A 27,135-nucleotide genomic window follows, 5' to 3' on the forward strand; every position below is an offset into this window, starting at 1 on the left:
AATCCATCAAAAACATTATCACTAACCATCAACTTGGTGTACAACTACACTAAGTTTGAGATTGCTCATCATGTTATCTATTCATTTTCTTTTGCTTATCCAGAGTCAGGTCGCTGGCCTTTCCAGACATCCCCCTCAAGAGCAATGTTTCCAGTTTATCCTGGGGAATCTCAAAGTGTCCTCAGGACAGATGTGATATTTAATCCTCCCACTGAACTCTGGGTCTACCCTTGGGTCTCCTCCCAGTTGAACATGTCTGAAAACCTTCCTTGGCCAAGAGGCATCTGAATCAGATGCCTGAACACTCAAGCTGGCTCCTTCATACACGAAGAAATAGTGACTCAGAGTTCCAACTGGATGTCCGAGCTCCTCGGCTCAGCTCAAAGGCTAAATCCAGACAGCCTACAGAGGAACTTCATTTTTGCCACTTGTACCTTATCCTTTCAAACCCAACTCAGTGCCCAGGACCATAGGTGAGGACCGGAATGTAGATCAACAGGTAAATCGAACTTCACCCTCCGGCTCAGCTGCTTCCTCGCCAGAACAGTCTGGTACATCAGCTGTATTACTGCACCAATCTGTCTGTCCATCTCACATTTCATTTTCCCTTAACTCGTGAACAAAACATTGACATACTCCTTTGCCTGGGGCAACAACTCACCCCCAACCAACTGGGAGAAATCCATCACTTTCTGGCAGAGAACCATGGCCTTAGATTTCGAGGTGTTGACGCTCATCTCAGCCACTTCACCGTCTTGTGCAAACTACAAAAGTAAATGCTGGGGCCCTGGGTGGTAACTCATCAAGTTACCACCATTGTAGAAACTTTTGACATTGCAGACCTTCACATAATTAAAGTTGTTGAATCCCTTGGATCAGTTCTTTTCTATTCATCATTTGTTAGGTTGGCAGATTGACACAATAGATGTCACTGGTTCTGCTGTAAGCAGTTGAGTGTGTTGTGGACTGCCTGCAAGGTCATGACATACACTATGCAACAGTTTTCCCTCTTGAACATAACCAGATCCATCCTTTGATGCATCAAAGTGGCTGCTACCGTGAATAGATACTGATATCAACAAGTACAGTCACTTCTGGTAAAAGAAAGGGAAGGTTTTATTATGAGAAACTACTCTGGTGTGTAAAGTATTCTGAAGAAGCAGAGCTACAGATTTTCCTCTGCAGTGATCAATAAGGGATCACAGTATTGAAACTCCGGTATCTTTGTGCAGCTCTCTCATTGTTGCAGCATTATACCAGGACTTTAAAACTTTCTCAAACTGCAGTCAAAAGCTCACCTTAAGTTAAATACCTGGTGGTCCTTCATTGTTGTCCATTTTATCAGTATTTCTGGACTGGATTTACTTTCTTCAAAGACACAACTGATTCTGTTGGTTCAAAAGTGAATTCAAAACAGCAGCTCTGATTTATGAAGGGAATGGAAACAAGGGAAACGCACTTTTTGTCTACGGGGAACCAGAAACTTCTTAACCAACTCCTACATCAAATGTGTAAGAAGTACAGACGAGTACTGAGGAACATTCATGAGCTCCCTTCAAAGTGGTATGCAAATCACAAACGGGTCTTCCAACTCAAGTGGAAGCTCCAACAATATTTGCAAAATCTAGCATTTTGAGCTCCACTAAACTAGCTTAATTTGATCATTGTTGATTATTTCAAAGATTGTACATGAGGACTGTTGTGGCTTTATTAAGATCAGTTTCTTGAAGATAAGAATTAACCTTTTTATTATGACAGAATGAACTTTTTCTGTACTTCTGTTTAAACTCTGCTGACATGCATAAAAAGAGCGTCTGTACCTTAATTGAGAAAGTAGAGAAAATAATTTTCACACAAATGCCTCAACTTATTTAGTCAGCACATCATATAAATGAATGAAATTAATATATTCTGGTGATAAAAAAAAACCATAGCTGAGTAAAAAAAAAAAAAAAACCTAACACAACTTAAATATTCGGGTACATGTTTAAGTGCATTTAATATACATACAAGAACTACAGACAAATGAAGCTCAGTGAAAAGAACAATAAAGAATTGACGTACAAAAGCAGAACACATTTAAATATCAAAAGAGAAAAAAAACAAAACAGGTATTAATGTATTCATCAAGAATAAATATGTACACTGATGCAGCATCCCTTCTTAAACAAACACACAGATGCAAAGTAAAAACAATTTCAAACGTGGATGGGCAGACAGGGAAGAGGAGCATGAATGCTTTTAATCTTGATAACGGAATCTCTTTAACGTTAAAATATAAGCTTTATAAAAGCTGGAAACTATCATAAGTTTACATTAAGAGAGTTGGTTAATTACAAGAAGTCATGTAATTATATCAGGTGAAATTAAGTGTTTAATCTACCCAGCTACAATAAAACAACATCAAATGTCAGTTAATATAAAGGTTTCTCACCAAGTAGGTTAATTAAAAAAGCCATAAGGGCAAGAGAGGTCAACCTTGTAACTTTAACTAGTACATAAAACACACAAAAAGCTTAACAAGCTTCAATTGTTAAATAGAAAAACCTCAGCCTCAAATTAAAAGGTTAATTTATTTTACCAAAGCACAGAGAAATAGAATGAGCATCCAGGCACGTGTGGGAACAAGATTACATTTAAATGGAATGGATGAACACAAAATGTAACTGGTAACGCACAAAAAAATAAAAATCAGCTGTCAAGATAATTTATGACCAACTTCGTACAAAAGCAGAGCATCCTTCATTTTTTAAAGGTAAGGCAAACCTCACTAGAATGAGTGGTAATCGCACACCTGTAGTCCAATGCATGGTAAAGTACCGTTCCAGTTTGCCCCTAGTGACAGTCTTAATCCAGCATTGTGCATGTTTGGAAAGGTACACGAAACTACCTGTAAGTTTAAGAATGGTTTTATCTCTTTCTGAATATGTCTGAATACATCACGATATATTTCAGGATGATCAGCAGCTGGTCCACTGTTTTAATCTGACTTCGCCAAGATGGGAGCATTTTAACAGGAGCTGGACAAGTCTGATACTGCCACATGTCAGCATGTCCCTAACCTTCAGTGCACCTTTCCAAACGCAGCTAAATGCCATTTCATCTGGAAAGTCTGTGCAGAGTTCCAGTACGGACAGATACAAGTCAGAGGTACTTTACAGCCAGCTTTAACTTCATACACAAAGACCTGTCTGGTCAAGTCTTACTGTTGGTGGCAGTCGAGGCAAAGGAGACCAAGGGAGTGACCCCTACTGGTGCTTGCAAGTGGTGGCATTTCAGATGAGGTGGCTGCTCGAATGACTGAATGTGTGGTACCTCCTCTCAAACATAGAAGGTAGATTGACCATGGAAGGCGAATGGCGTGCCTGGAAACAGAAAAGAGAGGAATGAATCTGACATATCTGTGTGAAGGAGAGTTGAAAAAGACAGTGAAAATGATAAGGTAACCAGAGTTGTGGTTAATATATCAAAGTGCCAAGAACCATGAGTTGTCTATTGTGACTATTGATACTTTGTTTGGTCTGCGTGGCTTTGTTGAGAAAAAGGTAATTTTTAATGCCAAAGGCCGTTTCCTGTTTGAAGCTCCTGCTCCTTCCATTTGAATCTCACACCCAGCACACAGCACTTTGAGTTTTTACTGTGCATTTCATACTTGTTAGTATTATTTCATTGAGACTTACTTGCATGCTCTGCTGCATTTGCTTTTAATTATCTCACTGGAGAAGAACAGAGTTGTTGAATGAAATTAAATACCACTGGATTTCAAAAGGCTGCAAAAGGCCTTTATTTAAGTGTATTTTACATTTACTGCGTTGAATCCAAAGTGCTTCCACGTATTACATTTAAAATTGATTTTTTTTTTTGCCTTGACTATTAATTCTTTAATTTTTAACAAAGCAAAAACCTGTCAGTTCTGAGTTTTCTGTGATAGCAACTGGAAATGCATCTGATCAGATATTGCCTTGGCCTTTTGTGCTCATATATTACAAACTTTGAAAGAAGATCATTACCAGTTGGACATTTAATTTTCTTCCACGTTTGAATGGTAATTTTTAATTTTTTAAACTAAAAGAGATGGTGGTTATTCTGCTTATACCTCCCAGTAAAGTGACTTAGATGATCTGGATAAATCCTTCAGTCTGGATTGCTTGATGGCTCAAGTTTGTACTCAACAAGAGACCTCTCTGGAAAATAATGGCATCTTCAAGTAACATAAAGAGAAGTCCAGTTCCTTTCTACTGAAGCTCTTAGAATACTTAAACTGTAAAGTCTACAAGAGACCTGGCAAACAAAATCAGAATAGGGGACGACAGAAACCTGGTTTCACCACGTAGTGTACAAAATGTGCAAACAGAGAAAGTAAAGAGCAGTGAAGATACTGTGCTTCTTGTAATTAAAATATTCATATAATCCTCTAAAATATAATATAATCCTCTGTCAGACTAAACCAGGAACAAACACAAAGCAGGCTGTTGAAGTCCGAATAAGTCAGTTTCCACTGTGAATATTGGTAAAAATCAGACACATTCATGCTGAGAACGAAAGCTTTGTCTGCCTGGTCTTCTCATAAACACACACACACAAGCTGCAAACTTACGTGGGTTAAAAAAAAGGCAACAGCTGAATCATATTGATAAGGCAAGACAGGAGTAAAATGAACTTTTCCGAAACTGTCATATTTGCTAGCAGGTTAGCAGTCAAAGGCATTTCCTGATTAGATAAGGAGGAATTTGTGTCCTGTTGTGTCCTCCTTCCAACTCTGCTGCTGGTCGACAGACGTTCATGTCACATTAAAGTTCAATACCAGAACAAATTGATACAGCTGACTTCACACTCGAGTGCAACATGCCTGCTTTTACTGGTGAACAGACAAGAAGGCTGTTGCCTGTCTTCAAATCTCATCTGCTATGCCACAAAACAGACGTGAGTGTTGAGATTTGAGGAGACAGCTTGCTTCTCTTAGTTTTACATTTTAAAAAAGTAAAGCACTCAGAGAGCACAGTACTCCGCCAAGGCTGCTCATTTGTATGATTTCCGACTGGTAAGTCCCAATAAGTCTGCAGCAAGGGATTTGTAGTAGGATCGCAATCATGTGATCGTTAGCAGGCAGCAGACGTAACGTTCATTTGTTGTCATAGATACAGTGATGCGGTGCCATTATCTTGCAATGATACAGAAATCTTTAACAAATCCGAGGATCCAGACTATAAGCCGCATCGCTGCCAAAATCTAATCAGGTGGTCCATGTGTCACTTCTGACCTTCCCTGAAAATTTCACCCAAATTTGTTAGTACGTTTTTGAGTAACATTGCGCACAGATAAACAGACAAACGTATGCAGTTCATCACATAACTCCACTGCATTTCTTGGTGGAGTGAAAATGACAGTAGAGTAACTGATGTTCTGTCTTCAACAGTGGTACACTTCCTAATTTTGGTACCGCACCTGAGTATGCCTGATCTTACTCTGATTCACAGGATGTAGCCTGCAAGTATAGTCCTGCCACTGGTTATTTCAGGCAACTTTCTTCTTGACTTCTGCTGTCTTGGCGTTACCATTTTTGAAATCCATTTTACTATGAATACAACAGCAACAGTGAATTTTTCAGGATAGGTACAAACAATTCTACCATTTTGTGAGATCTCTGAAGTTGTATCCATCACTTTTGCCCAAGACAAATGTGATTGGTTGAAACAAATATGAAGGAGTCAGAGCTTTTTTTTCCTCCTATAGCAGAATAATATTACTGTTATTAATTATAATAATTATTACTAATAATATTACTAACTATTATGCACTACAGAATGAACCAGCTAAGCGAGACTAGCCTGATCTGGAGCAGCGGCGACTATCAAATGTACTGGCTTTAAATGTACGTACAATAAGGACTACCAAGTGTGAAACCACTCTTGAAATGTTTGAGTGCCTATATAGTTCACTGTGAGTGAATAAAGCTGTCAGTCTGTTCTGTCAAACCTCATGCGTGCGTACCTTTCACACAGACAGCACAGTATTTATACAGCTGGGAACTGGTTAAATGGCTGAGGTGAATATGGGACACGATGTGCCCAGTGGCTTAAACATCACAGGTGGTTAAAATGTAGGACGGATAACAGGTGACTTGCCATCGCACATTAAAGCTCTGTTGAGAAGTCAGCCCGGCTTTCATGAATACATTGACATTTTAATTTTAGTGAGCTGCTTTTGGGTGGACTAGCTAAAACACACAAAGACCACTGCATCCAAAATTAAAGGCATGCCTTGACATTTGGATTTTTATTCTTGATATTTTCTCCAACTGGCGCCTACATTAGTCATTCAAGTTCTTTCAAAAGGGTACTGCTGAGAACAAAGATCTATAACAGCCAACTTCATTAACTTAATAGCTGTTAATATGAATGGCTAATGATCAAAGGCATTCTAACACGTATAAGGCTCATGGATTTGCCTATGCTCGACAGTAACGTAGCAAGCAACTGACAGGAAAAGAAAATAACCTATTTATGATGACATGCCTTTAAATAGACTTTCTTCCAGGCTTCCGGGTGGAAACACAAAACTCTTGTCTTAACTCAGCTCTGTTACACACTTTTTTGTATATGGTTCACCGTTAATAGCAGGCACCTAGTGAACGTTCCCAGCCACCACCACTACCACCAGTTAGTAACCCCAGTAAGTTTTGGGAAGAATTATTCCAAATCAACCCTTAAAATCTCTGCCCATCTCCAGAAGAAAGAACCATTACAACCACACTACTTGAATAGATCCACTTCCCTCTTACCCACTACAGATCAGATTTAATTTGTGATCCTTATTTTGATCTATCATCGCTGCAGGGTCTGAGCTTCTAAGGAGTTGATTTGGGACAAGAAATGCACCAGTGGTTAAACAAGCAAATGCAAATCACACAGCAGGTATTAAAGATTAATTTGGAATCAAATAATGTATTGGTGCACCCCTAGTTGAGACTAGACAACAGTTTTGATTGCTCACATTAGACTCCAGGATTGAGCTCAGCCATGGTTTAGAGCAGAGTCTCTCTGCGAGGACTGGTCAGGACAGACTTGCGAGGGTCCGAGGGAACGTGGGGATCACTGCATGATTCAGAAAAGGCCCAGCCTTTGACATTAACAGGCTGAGAAGCTGGAGACTTTGGCTGGAATCCTACAGAGGACAGAAGTCTGGACATATGCTGGCAAGGTTTTGGCTGGGAATTCTTAGAGTTGATCTGAGTGGAGCTTCGCACAGCTGGGATGGATGTGGACATGGGATGGGTCAAAGAGGTGGACTGTTGGGAATTGAGGAGGCTTGACTGAGGTTGTGGTGACTGGGTCAATGATGGATTGTACTCAGGGGCAGGGTTTGGAACTGGGCTGTAGGGGGGACGCATACTGACAGGAACCCTGGCCCTGACAGGAGGGTGGTCCAGAGAGTTAGAGCGCTGCACCATGGCACTGCCCTTGGCAGAATCACTCAAACTGAATGTAGAGGCAGAGCGAGACATCTAGAGTACATAACAGAAGGGAGACACAGGAATTTACATATCATGAAGAAAATCAAGGGAAGCTAGGACAAAATACCAATGCTAATATACAATAAAAAAAAGGGAGGAAATTATCAGCAGGTAGAATAGACCAATACTTTTAAATACATAGTATAAATAATAGCCTGAATTGTTTAATTGTTTGTACCTGTTTGTTTGATAATCGTCTTGTGTCAATCAGCAAGTAACTGCTAAATATGTCCCCAAACAGTCACTGACTGGACATAGCTAATTACAATCCATACTACAATAAATTTGTAGGGTTACAGGAAAACCTCTGAAGTTGGCTTCATTTTACAAAGTTTTTATACCTCTTTTTCCTTTTATTCTAGCTGTACAAGATGAAAAAACTATAAGCTGGTCAAAACTTTTTCTATCACTGTTTTTTGTCCATGTTTCAGCTCGTCTTTAGAAGCTGCTCTACACAACTGAATACAGGTGTGTACATTTCATCACTCACAACCCCACATAAATGTATTATCCTGTACGTGAATCATCAGCCGGTAATTCACGAGGATGCTGACCTTTGTCTTTTAGCGTGATCCAACATTTCTGATCACCAAGAGCCTACTAAAGTCCCTTTTATAGTTGTTGGATCCTTGTTCTAAACCCAGTAAGTTAGAGACGGCATCTTCAACCAACTTTAGCTTAGTTAGCTTTCTATCTACAGCTGACAAACTCCGCTTATAACAGTTGTCATTTCAGGAAGAAAATGCAGTTGTTTTCAACTTGAAATGAGAAGCCTGCTAGCGTCTCTACCTGTGCCTGAAATCAAGGGGCCATTGTTTTGCAAATTAGGCACAAGGGATAGAAAATAAAAGGAGACAGAAAAAGAACAGTACATTTGTCAATCTAAAGTTCTTTATCTTGGGATGCTCAATTTATATTGAAGTTAGTGGCAAAAAAGGATCTTCTAAAATCACCCAAGACATTTAACACACACATTCATGAGCATTTTTGTAAACTATGAATTGATTTAATCTCAGCTTGACCTCAGAGTGATGTTGCGGCCTGCCATTCTTGTCTTTGTCTTCACAGAAAACCGGTGCTATTTTTCACATACAGACAAGTGTTTATTATTGTTGAAACTGCTAACCAATTTCAGATATTGCTCTAGAATTGTTTTCTATATAATAACACTGTATACAATATGTGCTAATCAATTATGTGCCTCTTCAAATCAAATACTTTTGGCTGCTTTATTCTTTTTTATCTAAACAGAGAAGTGCAATATTATTTCTTTGTGTTCATTTATTTCTTTTTTTCATTTCATCACAAGGCACTTTGTTCACAATGAACACATGAACAAAACCAATGACTGACTTCTTCTTTTTTTTTTTTTTTTGATGACTGACTTCTGACAACTGATAATGATTAACACAAAATCAATGGCAATTTCAGTTTAGAGGCACATTTGATGAATCGATAAATTATAAGCATGGCCAGAGCCATGTGCCATGGTTGTGCTTGAATAAATTATCTGTATGTAAACAGGTGATGGAGTGGTTGGCTACACTCCAAAATGGATGTTTAAACTATAATGGATGTTTGCATACATAATGCGCTCACTCTTTTGTCTGTGTATGGTCACCCCCATGAATAGGCTGTATATAAGGCTTTAAACATACAAAAAATACATTTTATTGACTTGCTCACCATGTAAGAAACCAGGGTTTTTGGGGTTATATGGTAGGCATCCTAACCACTAGTTCTACCAGAAATTCCCTGACTGTATGCATATTAGTACGACCAAAAACCTCTCCAAAATAATCTTCTTTAAACAGCTTTTAATGATTATCTCTTAATTATTTTGCAATTCACCTGCCAAAAACACTACATTTAAACCCTTGTGTCAATGGAAAAAATACAGTAAGTTAGTTGAGTGATTCATCAAAGTGTGTGAATAGTGTGAATAATTTGGGAATTAGTTTCGTCTTCACTTCCCAACATTTTCCCCGTCTTCTAATTCACACCCACTTTTTTAATGAAAATATATTACCACATTAACCAGTCAAACACTGTCCATAGGATAAAAAGCGAAGGAAAATAAGTAAGGAAATTGCTGAAATTAGAGCACAACAAAACAGCAGAGGCCCTTTTCCTGCTTTTTAATCAAGTTAGACGAAAGCAACTGACACAGACTGAAAGCTGTTCCATCCTGGATTGATGGAGAAAGATCAATTGTCTTGTTCTCAGCAAAAGGCAGAAGAGATGGAGAGAATAGAAAGGCAATAAGGAACAGATAAATGGTCAGAGAGACAGACAAGAGACAAGCTCTTAGGGCCAATTCGTAGTTTCTGCATCCATGTACGCTGACTAATGCAGACTTCAAAAGCGGACACTCGTGCAATTCTATTCATGCTACGAGAGCTATATGTTGGACCTCTATGCAGACGGTTGCATTGTTGTTCATCTTAAAAATGAGCTCCTGTGGATGTGTACACTTTCATAGGAGATATATATATATATATATATATATATGTATGTATGTATGTATGTATGTATGTATGTATGTATATATATATATATATATATATATATACATACATATATATATATATATATATATATATATATATATATATATATGTATGTATATATATATATATATATATATATATATACATACATACATATATATATATACATACATACATATATATACATATATACATATATATATACATACATACATACATATATATATATACATATAGGTAGTTCTAGATTGCACTGTAGTACTGTGTTAATGTAATTATTCCTCAAGTATGCCAAGCACAGTGGAAGGACATAGCACAGGATTTCTGGAGAATTAAGAATTTTTCACTGGGTTTGGGCACCGTTAATGATGGAAAGTATGTACAAATCAAGGCACTTCCAAAGTCCTGCAGAGATTATTTCAATTACAACTCTTTAAAAGAGTAATTATAGAGGTACGGTTACTAGAGAATCACTTCGCAGTCTTTCTTCAAAACAAGCATTTGTTTTGTTTTTAGAACAATGCTGTCCTTGCACATGTGTGGTCGGCTCCTTGTAGTGCATAAAACCTGCCTGGTCACAAATTTTTAACATCCACAGAGAGGTCCATGAAATTGGGCAGATGACACACTTTATGTCATGTGGACCCTTGTCGACATGGGGAAAGCATGAATTGGCCTTTACGATACAGTTACCCACGGCAGACAGAAACCCAGAAAATCTATTAATTGTGTTATGTTGTTAATATAAAGCACACAGAGCAGACAAATAAAAAGGCAAAAAATTTTGAAAATTCAGGAAACCCATCTTGATTATTAAAGTAGACTTTAGGCCGTAAATAAAACAAAAGATAGAGTGGTGGTATAATCGCAAGAAACATGGATATGAGAGTGTGTCATGTCTTTTTGATTGATTTAATAACTTTTGTTAAGAAAAAAATACATTTGTGGACTATTTGTGTGTTAATACTTAAATTAAAGATGTAAGACCTACTTTAACCAATTTGACCATCTCATCAGCACAGCTCATGTTATCATCCCAGTGAAAGACTAACAATTTCTTCAGACAGATAAATAAAGAAAAAGACTTACAGCTAGCGTAGAGCTGCTGCCGACGCGGTTTTCAATACTCAGCCTCTGGCTTTTCTCATCTGGAGTACTGTTAGCCAGGAATGCTCTCTGGATCGCACGCTTTGGTGTCTTCGTGAAAGAAAACACCCTTGTCACCTGGCACAAACACACACACAGAAAATGTTTGTTATAATAAATTGCACTGCTGTGTGGGCGGGTCTTTGTCACAGGTGCCACATGATATTTTTGGACTGGTTTTTGAGCCACATCATTTTGAGTGCGTGTAGTTGGCATTCATTTTTTGTGTTTACACTGCTGTGGCCACCTATATGACCTGCTGTTTGTTTACTTCTTCCAAACACACAGTAATATAACACATCAGTTGCACTTCTTTCAGCAGAGAACCATCTGTGCCAGGCCTTACATGGTAAGAAAAACAAATGTAAAAGCGTCCATTAACAAAGTGCAGTCTGTTCCCTGTTCCTGATATTTGATGTCTAAAGGGTAATGTGGCCATCTTAACAATAATTGCAAAAACAGATGTGATAAGAAAGGTACTAATGTCAGAAGAAATTATGGTTTAAATATAATACTACAGGGAGGCTTGCAATTAACAATTTGGTAACAGCATGAAATTGTCTTCAGCTTGCAACGTCATTTTCTTTCGTTTCACAATACTGTATTAACCTATATTACCAAAGGTTGACTACAATATGCATATTAAAATTTGTCTTCTTTAAAAACAGTGTGTATTTTATGTCTAATTTGACTTGAAAGAGACCACCACATGTAGTGAATGTGACATTTAGCATTTATAAAATAAACTGGACAGTGCTCTCTGGTGTCTAAACTAAATAATGGAAATCCCGTTTCTAAATGTCACATTTCTGTATTTTCTATGCCGACATTTATTTCTACTTGATGTCCAACATCAACACATATGTCAAACATGTGCAATAAGACTGATTCATCTGTCTGGTATTATTAACAGTTAACATGGTTCAGTTGCTGATCCAATTAGTTGACAGTTCTTGTTGGCACCCCTATTAGCTCAATGAAATGATTTTAGTTAAATTGCTCTGTGGTAATTGTGTGGGCTGGTTCCTTTAGTGAAATGAGTATTAAAAACTGAAGATTTGCTTCATCATAGTAGTAAAAGTCAGGAGTGCATGTTTGTCATACTTGCTAATTGCTGTGGCTAGACAGTGCATAGTTTAAGGTCGTGCCTTAAACTATGCACTATCTAGCCACAGCAATGCTGGGGTAATCTACTATATATCTAACCATGCTATCTTAGTTTTGACAAAGTTAATAGTCTTTGTGACAGCTACTGAACAACAATTAGCATCTGGCAAAGGTCTATATATTAGGTCAAACATTTTGTTAGCAATAGTGCTATTATAAGCTAAAATGATGTGCTTTTATCTGTTAAATAGTAGTCATTAGCCATTGCCCTCTGCATATGTGGCTGCTTTAGTCACTATATTCTAAATCAGGAACAGCAGATAGCTTTCGAACAGAGAAATAGACACATTAGTAGAATGAGTAGCGAGGAAGTTGATCCTTCCATTTTTTTTTTACCTTCACTGCTGTCACTGGGAAATGTTTTCATAAGCAGTTCTAAAGTCAGATATATTTTCCGCACACACGTCACATATCTGCTGGTTCAAAAGATTTCCAGCCCACTGTTTTCTGCCTGCACAGCTACTTCATAGGCTCAATGTACATTAAATGATTATTGCATGTGGAAACATCATCACCTGCACTACAAGTTAAACCAATAAAATGACATTCATTTGTGAACTTCTAGTTTTCCTAAACTTTTTTTTTTTTTTTTTTTAAATAAATCAAGACAGTTTTTTTTGGCCTTATAAACACTATATTAGATTTCGGAGGCATCTCTGTTGCGTGGCTGCAGACAGCCGCAACATGCTGGACACCAGTGGAGGAGGTTATAGGAAAATCTGGTTTAAAAGTAGATTTGACAACAGAGAAGGAAACAAATCCCACTGTTCTGCATCACACTGCTCTCACTTTCCATCAGTCCTCTCCATTTCAGTCACAGTTAGTTTTGTATTCAGTTTTTTTTTGAGGCAAACCTGGGTTTGTCTGCAGTTATAGCAGTGATTTGACTGACAAAATCTGAGTCACCTTAGGGACTTTAAAATTAAAGGGGTACCTTCACTTTAAACAATGTCTGGCTGGTAAATGTTTGCATATATGCTATAATGACCCATGCAACTGGGAAGATTAATCCTGAGAAAGCAATTCTTTTGTGTTTACCTTTTTAGATGTCTTTTTGATTGCTCTGGAGGCTTTACTCAGGGTGCTGTCCATATCCTTAGTGCTGACCTGCAGTGAGTCTGGGTCTGTACATTGAATAAGGTCCTCCTGATTAAAAGACACAAAAAACAAGAATACAGCTTCAAACTCAGTTTAATAGGTCATGACATGAAGAATGCATTTCACATTAAAAGCACAGAAAGATACATCATTCCATGTTGTGAAAATAGTAGCAAGATGGGATGTGATGTAGGAGTCACACACAGTCTTTATTTCTTTCTCCCCCTCACCCTGCAGTGGGCTTTTTTAACAAGCAGGGCTCTGTCTCGTTGGTATTCATATTGCAGCGCTGACCCAGTGAAAAAGCATTAGGAATGCAGCTGTGAGGGGGCAGGCAAACCAGAGGCCAACATCGCCCCCTGCTGCTTGCGTTGATAAATACAGTGGCCTCATTTCTGTCTTGCAGCAAGCTCAAGTCAGTTTTCTATAATTTCCTCAAACTATCCATTGACAGCGTTGTTAATATTCTATGCTGTTTTGTATCACAGAAAAGTTAGAAGACCACAGCAATGAATAATTAGTACAAGTACTGCTTGTGTAGCCTATGCAGAAAAACTAAAAAAATCTGGTCACACGTTATGTGACGTGTTTTTATTACAATGAATACTGACTCCAATCCTTCTGCCATTTTAAAATTGTAAATCAATTTGGAGTTAATAAATATATAGCGTTACTTTATGAGTATCATTCTATTGTGTTTATTTAAACAGGATTTTTCTCACAATTTGCCCATTGCCAGACAAAATAATTAATTTCATTACACGCAGACTTACCCCACCTTCTGACATATTAATACAGAAAAAACACATTTGTAATGCTATTTGAAAGAACAAAGAGTGAGAGTGTGCTTGAGATTAATATTCATATGTTAGCAGATTATTGTGTCCAAAATCGTTAGCATGTTTGCAAATTTACACCCACACTACCTTTGATTCACAGCCCATTTTTCTCTCTCCATTGATGGAACCAAGCTCATGTAGCAGCGTAAGCTAGAATATATTAATGCACGATTGTATGACCAGGCCAACCTGGAAGTTATTTTTATAGTTACACATTTTTTGTGTTCTTACAGCTTCATGCCTTAGCAGATTCAATACAAAATAAAATATTGCAAGTGTCACAACAGTGCCAAGTGTCAGTTACAATTTCATGGGATTTACATATAAAAGCAACTGTGTGGGACATTCAGACCTATTGACAAAGGTTCCTACTATTAATAAGCTGAACAATGTTTGTATCATTACACACAAAGTCAGGCAAAATCATTATTTTGTGGAAATTTTTTTGCAATCAATGGCTGCAAGAAGCATTTTTGACAATGATACGCTGAAAGGCTTTTACTGTGACCACCGTTCGCTCGTTTGCTGGGTCTTTTGCCTTAGTTTGGTCTTAAAGTTTGTGCCTGCTGAATGATGACTTATTGTACAGAGGAGTCTGGGTGAGAATTTCACTGCTGATGGAAGCAGTAGGAATGCTTCCGTCAGCAGATGAAATCATTATCAAATGCCAATCTGGCAGTTCATGTGGCAGCCATATATGTGACAGACAAGGTGTTATGCTTTTGGTCATGAGGTGCTCCTTTTCTAAATTCCAACTTTCCTGGTAATAGCCAGATTGTTTTTTTTTTTTTTTTTTTAATTTTAATTCAAGTGCTTTATGAGTTCCTTTTTGTATATTTTTTTTGCAAACTCCAATCTGACCTTGTTTTGAGACATGCCTGGAGGTTACATGGGACTCTGCAGATATAAAGTCTTCTTTCGGCAAAAAACATGTACAAACACCAACATCCTACAGTGCATTCTTGACTTGCTGTAAAGAAACAAGAGGTTTAGTTCTTTACTTATTGTCCAAATGATTTTCTGGACATCCTCAGTAGTCCTTAGTTATTCTAGGGTCCTATTTGCAGCTTGGTTTGTTAGAAATGTAGCCTATTTAGGCACACCAACTACCTTTCATATTATTGAGTTATTTTCTTTTTTTAGTCTCATTGGTACCGTCTTTGTTTGCTTGGTCACCTCTTTACTCCTCATAATGACAGACAACACCTCAATTAAATGTCAACTCTATATCAGCTCTGATGAATGAGAACTTTGTCTGGGCCCTTTTGGCTTCTTCTTGTATTCCCTGTTTTACTACCAGTGGTATTGTGCGTTTTTCTTGTTCTCTGCCTGATGAGGGCGATGAAACCAAGACTGGGTCAATTTGTTTTTGCAGAGAAAAAAAGTTTGACCTTCCTGTGAAAAAGTTGTTGAGGATGACAGAGCTATCACAGCTTCCTCCCCTGCCAGCCAATGTGTCAAACTAGCCATTATCTTTTCTTTGTGTGTGCGAGTGTGTGGCTTCTCACCGCATCAGCCCTGCAGATGGTGTTGGCGACATGGCGGCAAAGTGTTCGCAGCCAGGCGCTTTTAACCGTTTCCTCTCCAGTCAGCTGGAAGCTGAACAACAAGTTCTCCTGTTCAGTCGGAGGGCGAACCACCAAGGCGAAGGCATTCACACACTCTAAAGGAAGGAATCCAAAAAGAGTGAGAGAAGGACAGACAGTGATTAGAGAGCGAGAGTGAAGATCATTAAGAGTGGCAAACATAAGGGATGGAAATCAGCCAGTGAAGAGACTGAGGAGAAGAGAATGAGATTTAAAAAAAAAAAAAAAAAAAAAGGATGATCAAGGGAGGATCTTGAAAGGGAAAAAAACAGTTGGAAAAAGAAAAGCACAAAAAAGTGATGGCCATGATGAATGCTTTAGGATTGTAAAGGTACACGTGTTTGGCAATGCACGGTTCGGAATGAGGCTTCCTTGTTTGAGGCATACTGTGATCCAAACAATTACAATCAGAAAAATCTGTATATGTTTAAATGCTTGCCTGGTGGAAAGAAAATTATAGAGTAGGACTTCCATAGAGAATGCTTTGGCAATGCACCAGTTGTTGTCTATAAGCTATAGCATGCTACAGGGCAGCTACGCTGCATGGGTCAATCAATCCACACATTCAACATGGAGTCGACACTGAATGTAAGCATTTTTTTCAGACTAGATAGCTGTGACCTCAGTGATGACAAAAAGACAGAGTTGAATTACTTTGTAGAACTGTAAAGACGAGATTTTGCTTGCTTGCCATAACAGTTGATTTAGGTTGATTACGTTTGTCTTTTGTATCTGACTGAAAAGGTCAGTCTTTTCTTATTGACACTATACAAGCATTTCAGTGCCTTAACTGTTGATAATCCTTATAATAATTACGGAAGCGTGAAGACACTTTAAAATGGTTTATTCTTTTAAATATAAATAACATAAATATTGCATTATGCATTTATTATGTTTTGTTTACTGCACTGAAAATACACCAAATCCTGAACTAAGGTAAGTACCTAACTGTGAATTTTGTCAGCTATCACTTTACACTACTATTGATAAGAAAGGCCAGAGAGAGCTATGTCACCATGTGTCCAGTGAAGTCATCTCAAAACATCATCTGTGCCTCACGTTTGTCAGCCACGTGTTTTTGCACTTAATCCTCTCAGGGTTTAATGAAATTTCTGCTGCTTTCTCAATATTGCTTTGCTTCATCAATATTCTTTTTCTCTTGTAGGTGCAGCCATCATCTCGCTTTTGTTTGCGCTTCTCATTCCATGTGTATGTCGGTGTATTCTGATAACATCACTAGTTTTCATCTAAGAAGATACACAAGACATACAGTGCATTTGTAATTAATACATTTAAAAGCAGGACTAAAGCTGCTAAAAGGAAATAGATTGTCAGCAAGCCCCGTAAGTACAGTGCTGTTGTTATAGGATTCAGGTAAAAATGTCATATGTCAAGATATCATCATTATGTGTTTGTTTATTAAAATAATTCTTTGTACGCTTGTGGAAAAAAGTTGTGTTTACTATATTGTGGACTATATTTACTGCCCTTATTTTAAAGCCTGAAGTGCAAGCTCTATATAGTATCCTCAAAATTGTCAAAATCGAGAAAAACAGTGTTAACAGTATGCTAACAGCTTGACACTGCAATGTGTCATGTTCATCTAATGAGGCTTCAACTGTCTGAGCTGTAAATATCAAGCAAAGTCTGCTGCATTGGTCACATGGATAACAACAAAAAAATTGCTGTGCTATCATTCAGTTGGAAGTTGGTAAACAAACCATTTAGTGAACTGCAAACAACAGTTTTGATTTTAAAATAACTAAAGGGACATTACACCTTCAATGACTTCCATGTTTATGGAATGAATTCTTCAAAAAACACAATTTGGGAGTGAGGTTATTTTTCAGTGGTCCATGCTCAGAGCTAGAACCGTCTTTGAATAAACACACTGGGAACCCGCTTCAGTTATTAGCTGTGGTTGATTGGTTAGTTTTTCATAGTTTCTAACATTTTGCTGTATTACAGGGACACATGGGTGTTTAATCACTTTTTGGCCTCTTAGAATGGAGTGCACAGTGAGAGAAGATCATAAAACATCCCCCCAAGTCTGGCAGATGAAGTGGTAAGCTGTAACTTTTCACTGTGTGCATGTTGTCACCATTACCCTCAGTGTCCTGCAGGTCCAGCACTCTTCGAATCTGCGACAGTGGCATCAGTGCTATGTGCTTCAGCGGGGGCGGTGGTCTTGTTTGTCCCAGCGGGCTCTTAAATGTATTGATCACCTTGTGTCTCTTCCTTGCAATCTGTAGAGATGCACAAAATGAGACAGCAACTTTGGAGGTAAGTGTGAACAAAGTCAACTTCCAAGTAACATCCTGCGAGTGTGGGCGCATTTTGCAGTGTGTGGGTGAAACTGCTATCGGTTACTTGGCAATAAATCAATGATGCCTTCATAGAGGTAAACGATGCAACTCATTAATGTCACATTAATTAGGAGCTGAGGGGGGAAGATAGAAGAGGGTGTGAGGAAGGGAGGTAGATGGGAGAGAGGATAAAATGCAACACTACATTATACCGTAGGTCATTATTATTTTTCCAGCGGGAGCAAAGAGGGTAATTGTGGTTATATTAATGCAAGAGTTAATCAATGGTTGATGATGATAGAAGAGCAGCGAGGCCACCCACTCTAACAGTCATTCTACATACATAAATACATATAACAAACCATTAGAAATCAATCTGTGTAGCTGTTCAACACACACGGGTTCATTAGGAGGTGTGGCCGACACTTCTGGATCAGTGCAGTCACTCACCTCGCCACTTTCACGATTGCATGATATGTTCCTATGCTGACCCTTTGCTAATTAACACACTTTCTGTGTCAGCACTGATAGAGTGAATCACACATGAATTGGTGTGAGATTTGCAGAGCAGGCTCTAGAGACATGCTCAAAAATATCCAAACTAATATCACACCAGCGATAGACAATTCATCAACACAATAAGAAATGTATGGTAGGATTTTAGGTGATTTCACCAACTGTGTCCCATAATAAACAAGCTAAAGTGATTATATTTGGGTATTTTCTTCCCTCTTGGTCTTCATGAAAAATAGATCATTTTAAAAAATTGTTGATAATAGCAACTGAAATAAATAATTCACGGTGATAGACTTTTCAGCTACATCACCTAGACCTAAGTTAAACTGTACAACATTGGGCTTTATGGATTAGAGACACTTGGGAAAAATTTTAAAAATACCCCAAGTCTTCCTGTCGAAAAAAGCTGAAAAACAAACATTTTAACAAAAAAATTATCTACTGGGGGGTTGATGGATTATTGGCCTGGCTAAGTAATGAATTCAAAATTCTGCATTTTTCTGATTATCGGTATAGTGCTGGGATAAAATACTTAAACATAAAAACTTGCTACTTTCAATGCTCTTTTCCATCATCATCAACCATCACCACTCTGTGGGCTGAAGCAATGTTTCTGTAGCATTATCAAATTAGCATCAAGTTATGAGTAATCGCCTATAAATACTGACAGATACATTTTGAAAAGCTCTTGTAATGAAGCATATAGAATAAACAAAGAAAATTTGATTTAATGTTGGACTGTTTGTTATTCTAAATTTTGACCCCAAATTTACTGCAAAAGTATGTCAGTAAATCACCAAATATCAGTAGTCATCCTCTGTCACAGAGCTACATATACAGTAGGGTTGGCCCCAACAGCAGTTTCTGGCCGTGGTGGTGGTGGTGGGGCATGTATCCGAATATTCGGATCTCAAAAATAAATATTCGGATATTCGGGTCTAGCCCTAATACACAGACAAACAATCATACTCGCATTCTGAAGAAACCATGTCAATTGATATGTACATTCTACATTATAAAGTAAATGACAGCATTGTAACAATGAATTAGTACACTTTGATGCCGCTGAACCTTCTCATAAAGTTCGAAACTACAGCTCTTCCGCATCTAATTGAAAAGATACCACAACAGAGCTCCTGTACATCCGCTTTAATCACAGTCGTACAAGAGAGGTGTACAAAACATCATTGGTTAATATCAGAGAGTTTAAAGCGGTGATCTAGCTACTAATTGTGTCTTCCACAATTAATGTGGTTAAAACTTCTTGTTCTAAGTTCAGTGAATATTTAAAACCACATTGTATACCTTAATTACAACCAAAAGGTAATTTTTTTTTTAATCAAGTACAGTGAAGTCTCAAACTCTGAGACCATTAGTGTATTCAGCAGTGTCTTTCTTCTTTTCTCAGTACTGTGTTTCTTACTCCTTCTGCCATTTTTCTCTCAGGACTGAAGGTCCTTCTACTGGCTAATTAGATTTAATGCTTTTGAAAATTGTACCTCTCCATTTCCTCAATGGTTCGTGTCATCAAGACAGCTCTCTATTAGTATTTGGAGGTCATAGACACTGAAATTTAAAGCAGATTCATTTATTTCTGTGAGCAAATATTATAGCTTTTAATTTCTTACTGCTGCAAAATCAAACAACATGTAGTAAAACAAATTTGGTTTTCAGTTAAGTCTAAAAGTAGGTGCAGATTCAAGTAAGAGCTGAAAATAGTTTCAGGTCAGGCCAGAAGGTAAATCTTCTGATTAGATTATTGTAAAAGAAGTTTATTAGTGTTCGTGCATTTTCACCTCAAGGCAGTCATTGAAGAGGAATAGGGTCACATGTTCTCCTCGGTCACACGGCTGGTCTCCCAGGGCAATTGTTTCTACTCGGTAAACAAGGCTACGATGAGAAGACAGCAAGTTGGCCTGCAAAGAGAGAAAGCATAGAGTCCAAGACGGGAGTGAAGGGGGGAATGATGGCTGAGCAATCCTTTGTCTCTGTATCCTTTAGATGGCCCACCAGTCAATCACAGGGCTGACACATCAAGACAGACAACCTTTCACACTCACATTCACACCTAGAGGCAATTTAGAGTCACCACTTAACCTAGCTCTTTCTCTTTGTTTATTGACTCTTTGCAAATCCTAAATTATTTCTGCATATAATTTGCTTTACAGTCTAATCACATTTCTGTTTTTAAATAATGAACACAAGACAACCAAAAATAGACACAAGTATTTATGTTGGAAATATATTTTACTTTGCCGACAGGCCACACATGCATAAATCTGTACTTTATCTTGACATATATTTTTGAATAGTATGTATAGTTTATGAGAATTCACATATCCTTAATCTTTTACAAGAAACTAAGGCTGTAAACATTTGTTTATATATCACAACTAAACAACCAACCAGGTATATAATCTTTAAAAGGTAGGCTAACTTGTCTGTGTTACATTCCTCAATAGTTATTGTGCTGGATCGCCAACTGATATAATTCTACTTTCAGAAATCATATCAATGTACGCAGAGGCTCTGAGTCTATCATCATTATTTCTGCATAAAATAACCAAAGTAAAACTATTTAATATGTTGAAAATAACAGCTTTATATATGTATTTGCAAATTATTTAAGCTAATAAGGCTAGCAGGTAGAGATAACACATTTTTATTCCCCTTGAAACCAATTTTCTTGTTTTTAATGTTTTTAAATGCTGTACAGCACTTTGTGTTGCATTTTTAACTGTATGAAAAGTGCTCTATAAATAAAGTTTTGATTTGATTTGAATTGAGTGGCTACAGGCCTACAAGAAACAAACAATAATGTAATTTATACTTTCTCCCACTGTCCAGGCTGCTGGACAGCTTACTGTCTGATATCTTGAGGAAAATATAATAATGCTCTGTCACATAAGTAAAATACGATTACATGTATAACTACTGCTCTGTATAGCATCTACAACAGGTATTTTTAGGAGACAATACCTTGAGTCTCAAAATGTTGCCAATTGCTTTGTCCCGTGAGACAATGTGAATAAAAAGATAATAGCACATAGTGTACACAGAAAAGCAAACATCAGCAATCCACAAACTTACAGGACAGCCATCGACTTCATAAACAACATCAAAGATTTGCTTCTGGCCTTCAGTCTTCCTCTTGTCCTCATTAATATGACTAGGAAAATAGAGAATGGAAGGAAATAATATCAGCAATGCTTTAAAAAAAAAAAAAAAAGCAAATAAATCAATCAGTTGGCCAACAGAAATTGAAATAAACTGGAATAATCTTGGCAAATCACCTTTGCCTTTATGCAAACTCAGATGCAACTCTATTTCTTGTTTCTAACACGCATTCTTACAAACCACAGTTAAAACAAATGACAATAATTTATTCACAAAAGTTGTGAGATGATCACAAAAGAAAGGGTAAGGTCACATCAACTCACGTCATGACTTCTTTCAGAGACTCAATTGCTTTCTCCAGTGTTATCTTGTCTGGGTTATCATCTGATGTATGTTTCTTTATGTCTGCAACAGGGGAGGAAAAGAAAAGTTTTATAAGAAATAGACAAGAAGAGATGAAAATCATACAGAGAAAGGCGAGTGGGAAAGAATGTACAGGAAGAGAAAACAGACAGGCATCAGCAGTAAATAAGAGAGGAAGGTGGCAGGTAAGAAAGGAGAGAGATAAAGACAAGGAGGGATGTCAAAGGGATGTGTAAGTGAGTGTGTGTGTTACCATTAAGAAGTAGAGCCACACTAGGCAGCCTCTGCACTGGTCTGATGAGCAGCTCAGCCAGTGTCTGCCTCCCGCACTCTGGCTTGGCCTGGTTGATCTGTAGAACCAAAGTGTTAGTGAGACATCTGTGAGAAACCTATGCAACACACTGAAACTGCACACAAAAAGATGAACTTGTCAAGTTTATACGTGCAAAAACTTTTTTTTTCCTAATATCACACCATTATATTGTAAAAATCACTTGGACAAAAACACACAAGCTAACTGCTTTAAACAATCCTACACGTCCTCTAGACAGTACAGACCAAAAAATGTTACATACGACGGAAAAATACAATTCAATACAAATTGCTATATTTCTTCAAATATAGCAGTTTTTCTACAGTTTATTATATATGTACGACATAAACAAGCTTACCTTGGCTACACAGTTACGCTGAGAAGGTGATTACATTCACCAGGTTGGCAATCTGACTTTTGCCTATCCCAGTGTTATTTTGAAATGATTTTTAAAAATTATTAAAATGTAGCTGTAGGACAAAATATTGCTTTCTAATTTTATTTTGGTTTGTGCCACAGCAGACTGTCAGCACAGTGGGTGGATAGTTTGAATAGTGGGGGCGTGAAAGGTGTGAAGTTCTTCTCATTAATCGGACCTTAAAAGAAGCTGCAGTCAGACTTTGAATTGAGCCCAGGACCCTCTAAACAAGTAGTTTCTGGGCATTTGTTGCTCGTCTTAGCTTTTTACTAATTTTGCTCATTTTTCACAGCATAATTAAACTGTGCACCTCCACAAATTTCATTCTTTGTTCTATAAAAAACTGAAAAAACCTGAAATCAACATGCAAATCCACGTGCCACAAAAAATGTGCCTCTACATATTATTTTACATCCTAAATGTTTTTATTTCCATAATTGTCTCCTATCTGCTCATAGCCTGCAGTTTAGCCCAATTCAGCCAAAAAGTCCCAGAGTTTTTGTTACATCAAAGAGTGCAAAGTTGTTTATTTTTTAGGGGATCTAGTGTCAATAGGTGTTTTTAAGTGAACTGTAAAATGAAACACAGAAAAAAAAAACGATTTTGGCGAAATATCTTGATTTAAGCCATCTGTAGTGGCGGTTCCTTCCATCGTATTCCTCAGTTGTCACACAATTACTTTGCCTGTCTGCATGGATACTTGTAAAGGGCAAAAAAAAAACCTTGGCCAAAAAAAAAAAAAAAAATCAACATTTAACTAATTTCCTCGAGTAGACAGACTATAAGCATTTACTTGTAAAAGACACTGACAGATAAACTTCCCAACAGAAGCAGACCAACGGTTTTGAGGTCAGGAGGTCATGGAATCCATCAGTCAGGTAAACAAACATATAGCTCAAATGTAAAAGTCATACCTTCAGGAATGCATGGAAGCGTGGCTTCTGTTTCTCACACCGAACAATGGTCTCCTTGCTCATTTCAAAAAAGTTGACAAAAGGAGGATAGGCCTTTACCAGCTCTTTGGACTGGAAAGAAAGAGAAGGTTAAGATAAATCAGAAGCATCAAGAAGGAAGACCCACACATACACTACCAGTCAAAAGTTTGGACACATATGTTCATTCAGTGGTTTTTAATTTAATTATTTTCTATATTGTAGATTAATACTGAAGACATCAAAATTATTAAAAAAAAGAATACATATGGAATTACGTTGTAAAAAAAAAAAAGTGTTAATCTTTAGTATTAATCTACAATGTAGAAAATAATACAAATAAATAAAAAGCATTGAATGAGAAGGTATGTCCAAACATTTGACTGGTAGTGTATACAAGAACGTGATTTCACAAAGGAAAAAAACACTTCCATTGTTTTCTTTCAGTTTCTTTTCAGACTACTCATGACATAATCTGAAATGCCACCATATTTACATCCATTCTTCGAACAGTGCCTGATCAGTGACCTTCTCCAGCAGTTGTAAGCAACCATGAAAACTAACTACAGGCACTCGTTAAAATTTTATTTTTCTCTCAGTAATTGGCCTCCACTTTTTCTCACTAATTTCAAGTAATGCAGCACAACTTCTGAACTATACACTGAGAAACTGCGTTAAAGTGTCAGATTAAAGTGTAATGGCAACATCAAAAGTAACCATATTTATTTCATGAATGAACACTGAACTTACATATTTGAGGATGATGTTTCCTACACTTCTGCTTTCTGACCAGTCTGACAGGAGTTCCTCAAGGTCATTCTGATGAAAAAAACCAAAAGGTCAAAAATGACATTTTTTCAAACTCTGTTATGACACAAACAATTAAGGACATACTACCTTTATTCTGGTGTGGACCTCGTAGATGTCTGGAATGCTGCCAAATATCGTCTTAATTTCCTCTTGGGCCAGGATGGGTCCTCCGACCTGCCCCTCCTTTTCCAACGGAAGCTTGAAAAGCTTTAAATAAAAATAAATATAAATATGGGCCAAGCGCACAAATACACACGCTAACACACAAAAAAAGAACTGTTAAAAGTGCAGTACAGAACTTGTGTTTTTAGCTTCCAACAGAGAGATCAAGCACACAAACACTGTTGACATGTGCTTATGACATAAAGCGCTGGAAGTTGCTTTCTTCTGTAGACTGTAATACTTCTTCTGACTTTTGTTTTTTATTCCGAACATCACAAACTTTTCTTGGACGCTTTGTATGTTTTTGCTCCATAAGCTCCACCATATGTCTAGTTGATGTAACCTACTCCATTGCTACTGTTGCTATAATCTTGAGTCCTGGCAAACCAATTATTGCTGGTTGACATGAAAAGCACTGCTATCACTTCATGTTGCCAAGTCCGCTTATTATAACCGACTTCAGGCTTGTTTTTCTGTAAAGTCGCTTGCAAATGTCATCAGTCATGGGGTGCAGGTTTTTGGGCTTGCTTTCTAAAATGTAGTTGCTTATTTACTGTTGCTTACGCATAATGCATATTTCTTTTATTTTAATCAGAGTTTAAAAATTTAAGTCACTCAAAGTTTTTTTGTTGACTGCATTTACTGTCAATTTACTGCAAACAAAATTGAATGTATATATTTGTACTATTATCAAGAGGCCTCTCATTTACACAATTTGGCAGTTCAGCTGTTGGGCTTTGTTTGGGCTTGTTTTCACAGAGCTAGTTGCTTGTTTCTATCGTGAGATCTGGCAACACTGCTATCACTGTATCAGTGTGAGAATGTCGCCATACGTACCAGATTTAAAAATCAAGTACACTGTAATATACAGAAAGATTTCCTTGGCGCTGACAGGCTCAGTCAGCATTGTGTAAACTTTCTTGGCAATGGCATGAATGTACAAATCCGACATATCCGAAATCCGAAATATTAAAATTATTTTTTCAAGGTGCAGTGAGTTGGTTTTTAGATTCAAGGGAAAAACGTCCACAACACAAAGGGGCTGACCTTTAAATTTAGCCAGAACCAGATGTTATGTGATGACAAAAAAAAAAAAACAACAACAGATGAATACAACAGGTGACAGGTTCAAGAAAGGGAGACGTCAAAACTGAGCAAAAATGTTTGAGGATGAGAAAGAGGAAATATAAAGGAAGAAACATCAAAATGGAAGAAATTTAAGAATGATAAAGAAAAGAAGTGAAAAGAGTAAAATATGTTGAATGGGAGACAGAAAGAGAAACAGCCAGGCAGGTCATTTTCTCCCTCGCTGGTCAGCTGTCTGACTCTCTGCTGGGACGAACTGATAAGACAGGCCATGTTAGAGCATGCAAACACACATACACACACATGCTCACACACCTTTAATGATTATAGCTTAGCCTAAAACGGTTGTCAGGGGAGACCGACTGGCCAAACTGTGAGGATATGTTAGAACTGTGCATGTTGTGTGAACAGAGACACACACACCTACCTGTAGGATGGTGCTTAAAATGTCGACATAGTTGCTTTCAGTCTGGTAGAGCTCCTTGGAGACCTGCCACCTGGCTGACTGCTTGGAAAGAACTGGAGTCGAACTCTTGGATGGCTTCGAACTCTCTGGAGGAACCAGACAGGCGGGAAAGAAGATAGAAAGTTCTTAATACTACACAGGCAGACACTGCCAGGTGTCCATCCACCACTTTTTTTTTCTTTTTTTTATTTTTTTCAGCAATTTTAATGAATTAGGGCTGAAATAAATAGCAAATTGTACAATGTTTTTCTAAATGTCTGCATTGTACTGTAAGTAAAACTTACGCTACTAGTACGATTCATTGAAAGGAATTTTATGTGCATATGATTTGACACACCAGTTATTTGATTTACCCAGCAGATGGAAACACCTTTTCTCACTTTTGTTCTTTGTTTTTGCTTAAGAGGAAAAATTTAGGAAAACATTACCCTTGCAGCTCACATCTGATGTGGCTTACAGTATAGACAATTGTCCTTCCTTGAAAAGTGACCTCAACACTTGTGTGAGTCATCAGATTTTTTTTTTTCTGGCTGATATTTCCACATATACTCATCATATTCAGTTTTACATTTAGTTGTTAAATTCAAATTCTTTTCAAACATGTGTGAAGTTAAATGAGGCTAACTTTGATCATTTGATAGTTATTACAGTTGTACATAACTATTACGTTGATAAATTTGAAATATTAATATGATATGCAGAATTTTTTTACTACAAATATGCTACATTTGTAATAGTCAGCTAGATCATGGGTCATTACTAACAGTAAATCTTCAGCTGAAGATAG

The 27,135-nt window shown here is 37.4% G+C and overlaps 1 protein-coding gene across 7 annotated transcripts in view; it reads right to left on the minus strand.

Moving 5' to 3' along the window:
* Positions 1-1,982: 1,982 nt before the first annotated feature.
* The window catches only part of ect2 (epithelial cell transforming 2), a 43,031-nt gene continuing 17,878 nt past the window's right edge, over positions 1,983-27,135 (minus strand). For 5 of the 7 annotated variants that reach the window (XM_023299187.3, XM_055005408.1, XM_055005411.1 and 2 more), the window contains 14 exons: positions 26,310-26,434; positions 24,722-24,841; positions 24,575-24,643; positions 23,807-23,917; positions 22,415-22,511; positions 22,122-22,203; positions 21,772-21,850; positions 20,478-20,597; positions 17,967-18,105; positions 15,782-15,936; positions 13,375-13,482; positions 11,113-11,247; positions 6,994-7,504; positions 1,983-3,365 (listed from right to left, as the gene is read on the minus strand). In XM_023299187.3, coding sequence (XP_023154955.2) covers positions 7,025-7,504; positions 11,113-11,247; positions 13,375-13,482; positions 15,782-15,936; positions 17,967-18,105; positions 20,478-20,597; positions 21,772-21,850; positions 22,122-22,203; positions 22,415-22,511; positions 23,807-23,917; positions 24,575-24,643; positions 24,722-24,841; positions 26,310-26,434 — 1,820 coding nt within the window. In that variant the 3' untranslated portion in view covers positions 1,983-3,365; positions 6,994-7,024. The remainder of the gene's footprint in view (positions 3,366-6,993; positions 7,505-11,112; positions 11,248-13,374; positions 13,483-15,781; positions 15,937-17,966; positions 18,106-20,477; positions 20,598-21,771; positions 21,851-22,121; positions 22,204-22,414; positions 22,512-23,806; positions 23,918-24,574; positions 24,644-24,721; positions 24,842-26,309; positions 26,435-27,135) is intronic. The other 2 variants (XM_055005416.1, XM_023299237.3) reach the window with 1 other exon arrangement.

This window comes from Amphiprion ocellaris, chromosome 2 (assembly GCF_022539595.1).
Source record: "Amphiprion ocellaris isolate individual 3 ecotype Okinawa chromosome 2, ASM2253959v1, whole genome shotgun sequence".
Lineage (NCBI taxonomy): Eukaryota > Metazoa > Chordata > Actinopteri > Pomacentridae > Amphiprion > Amphiprion ocellaris.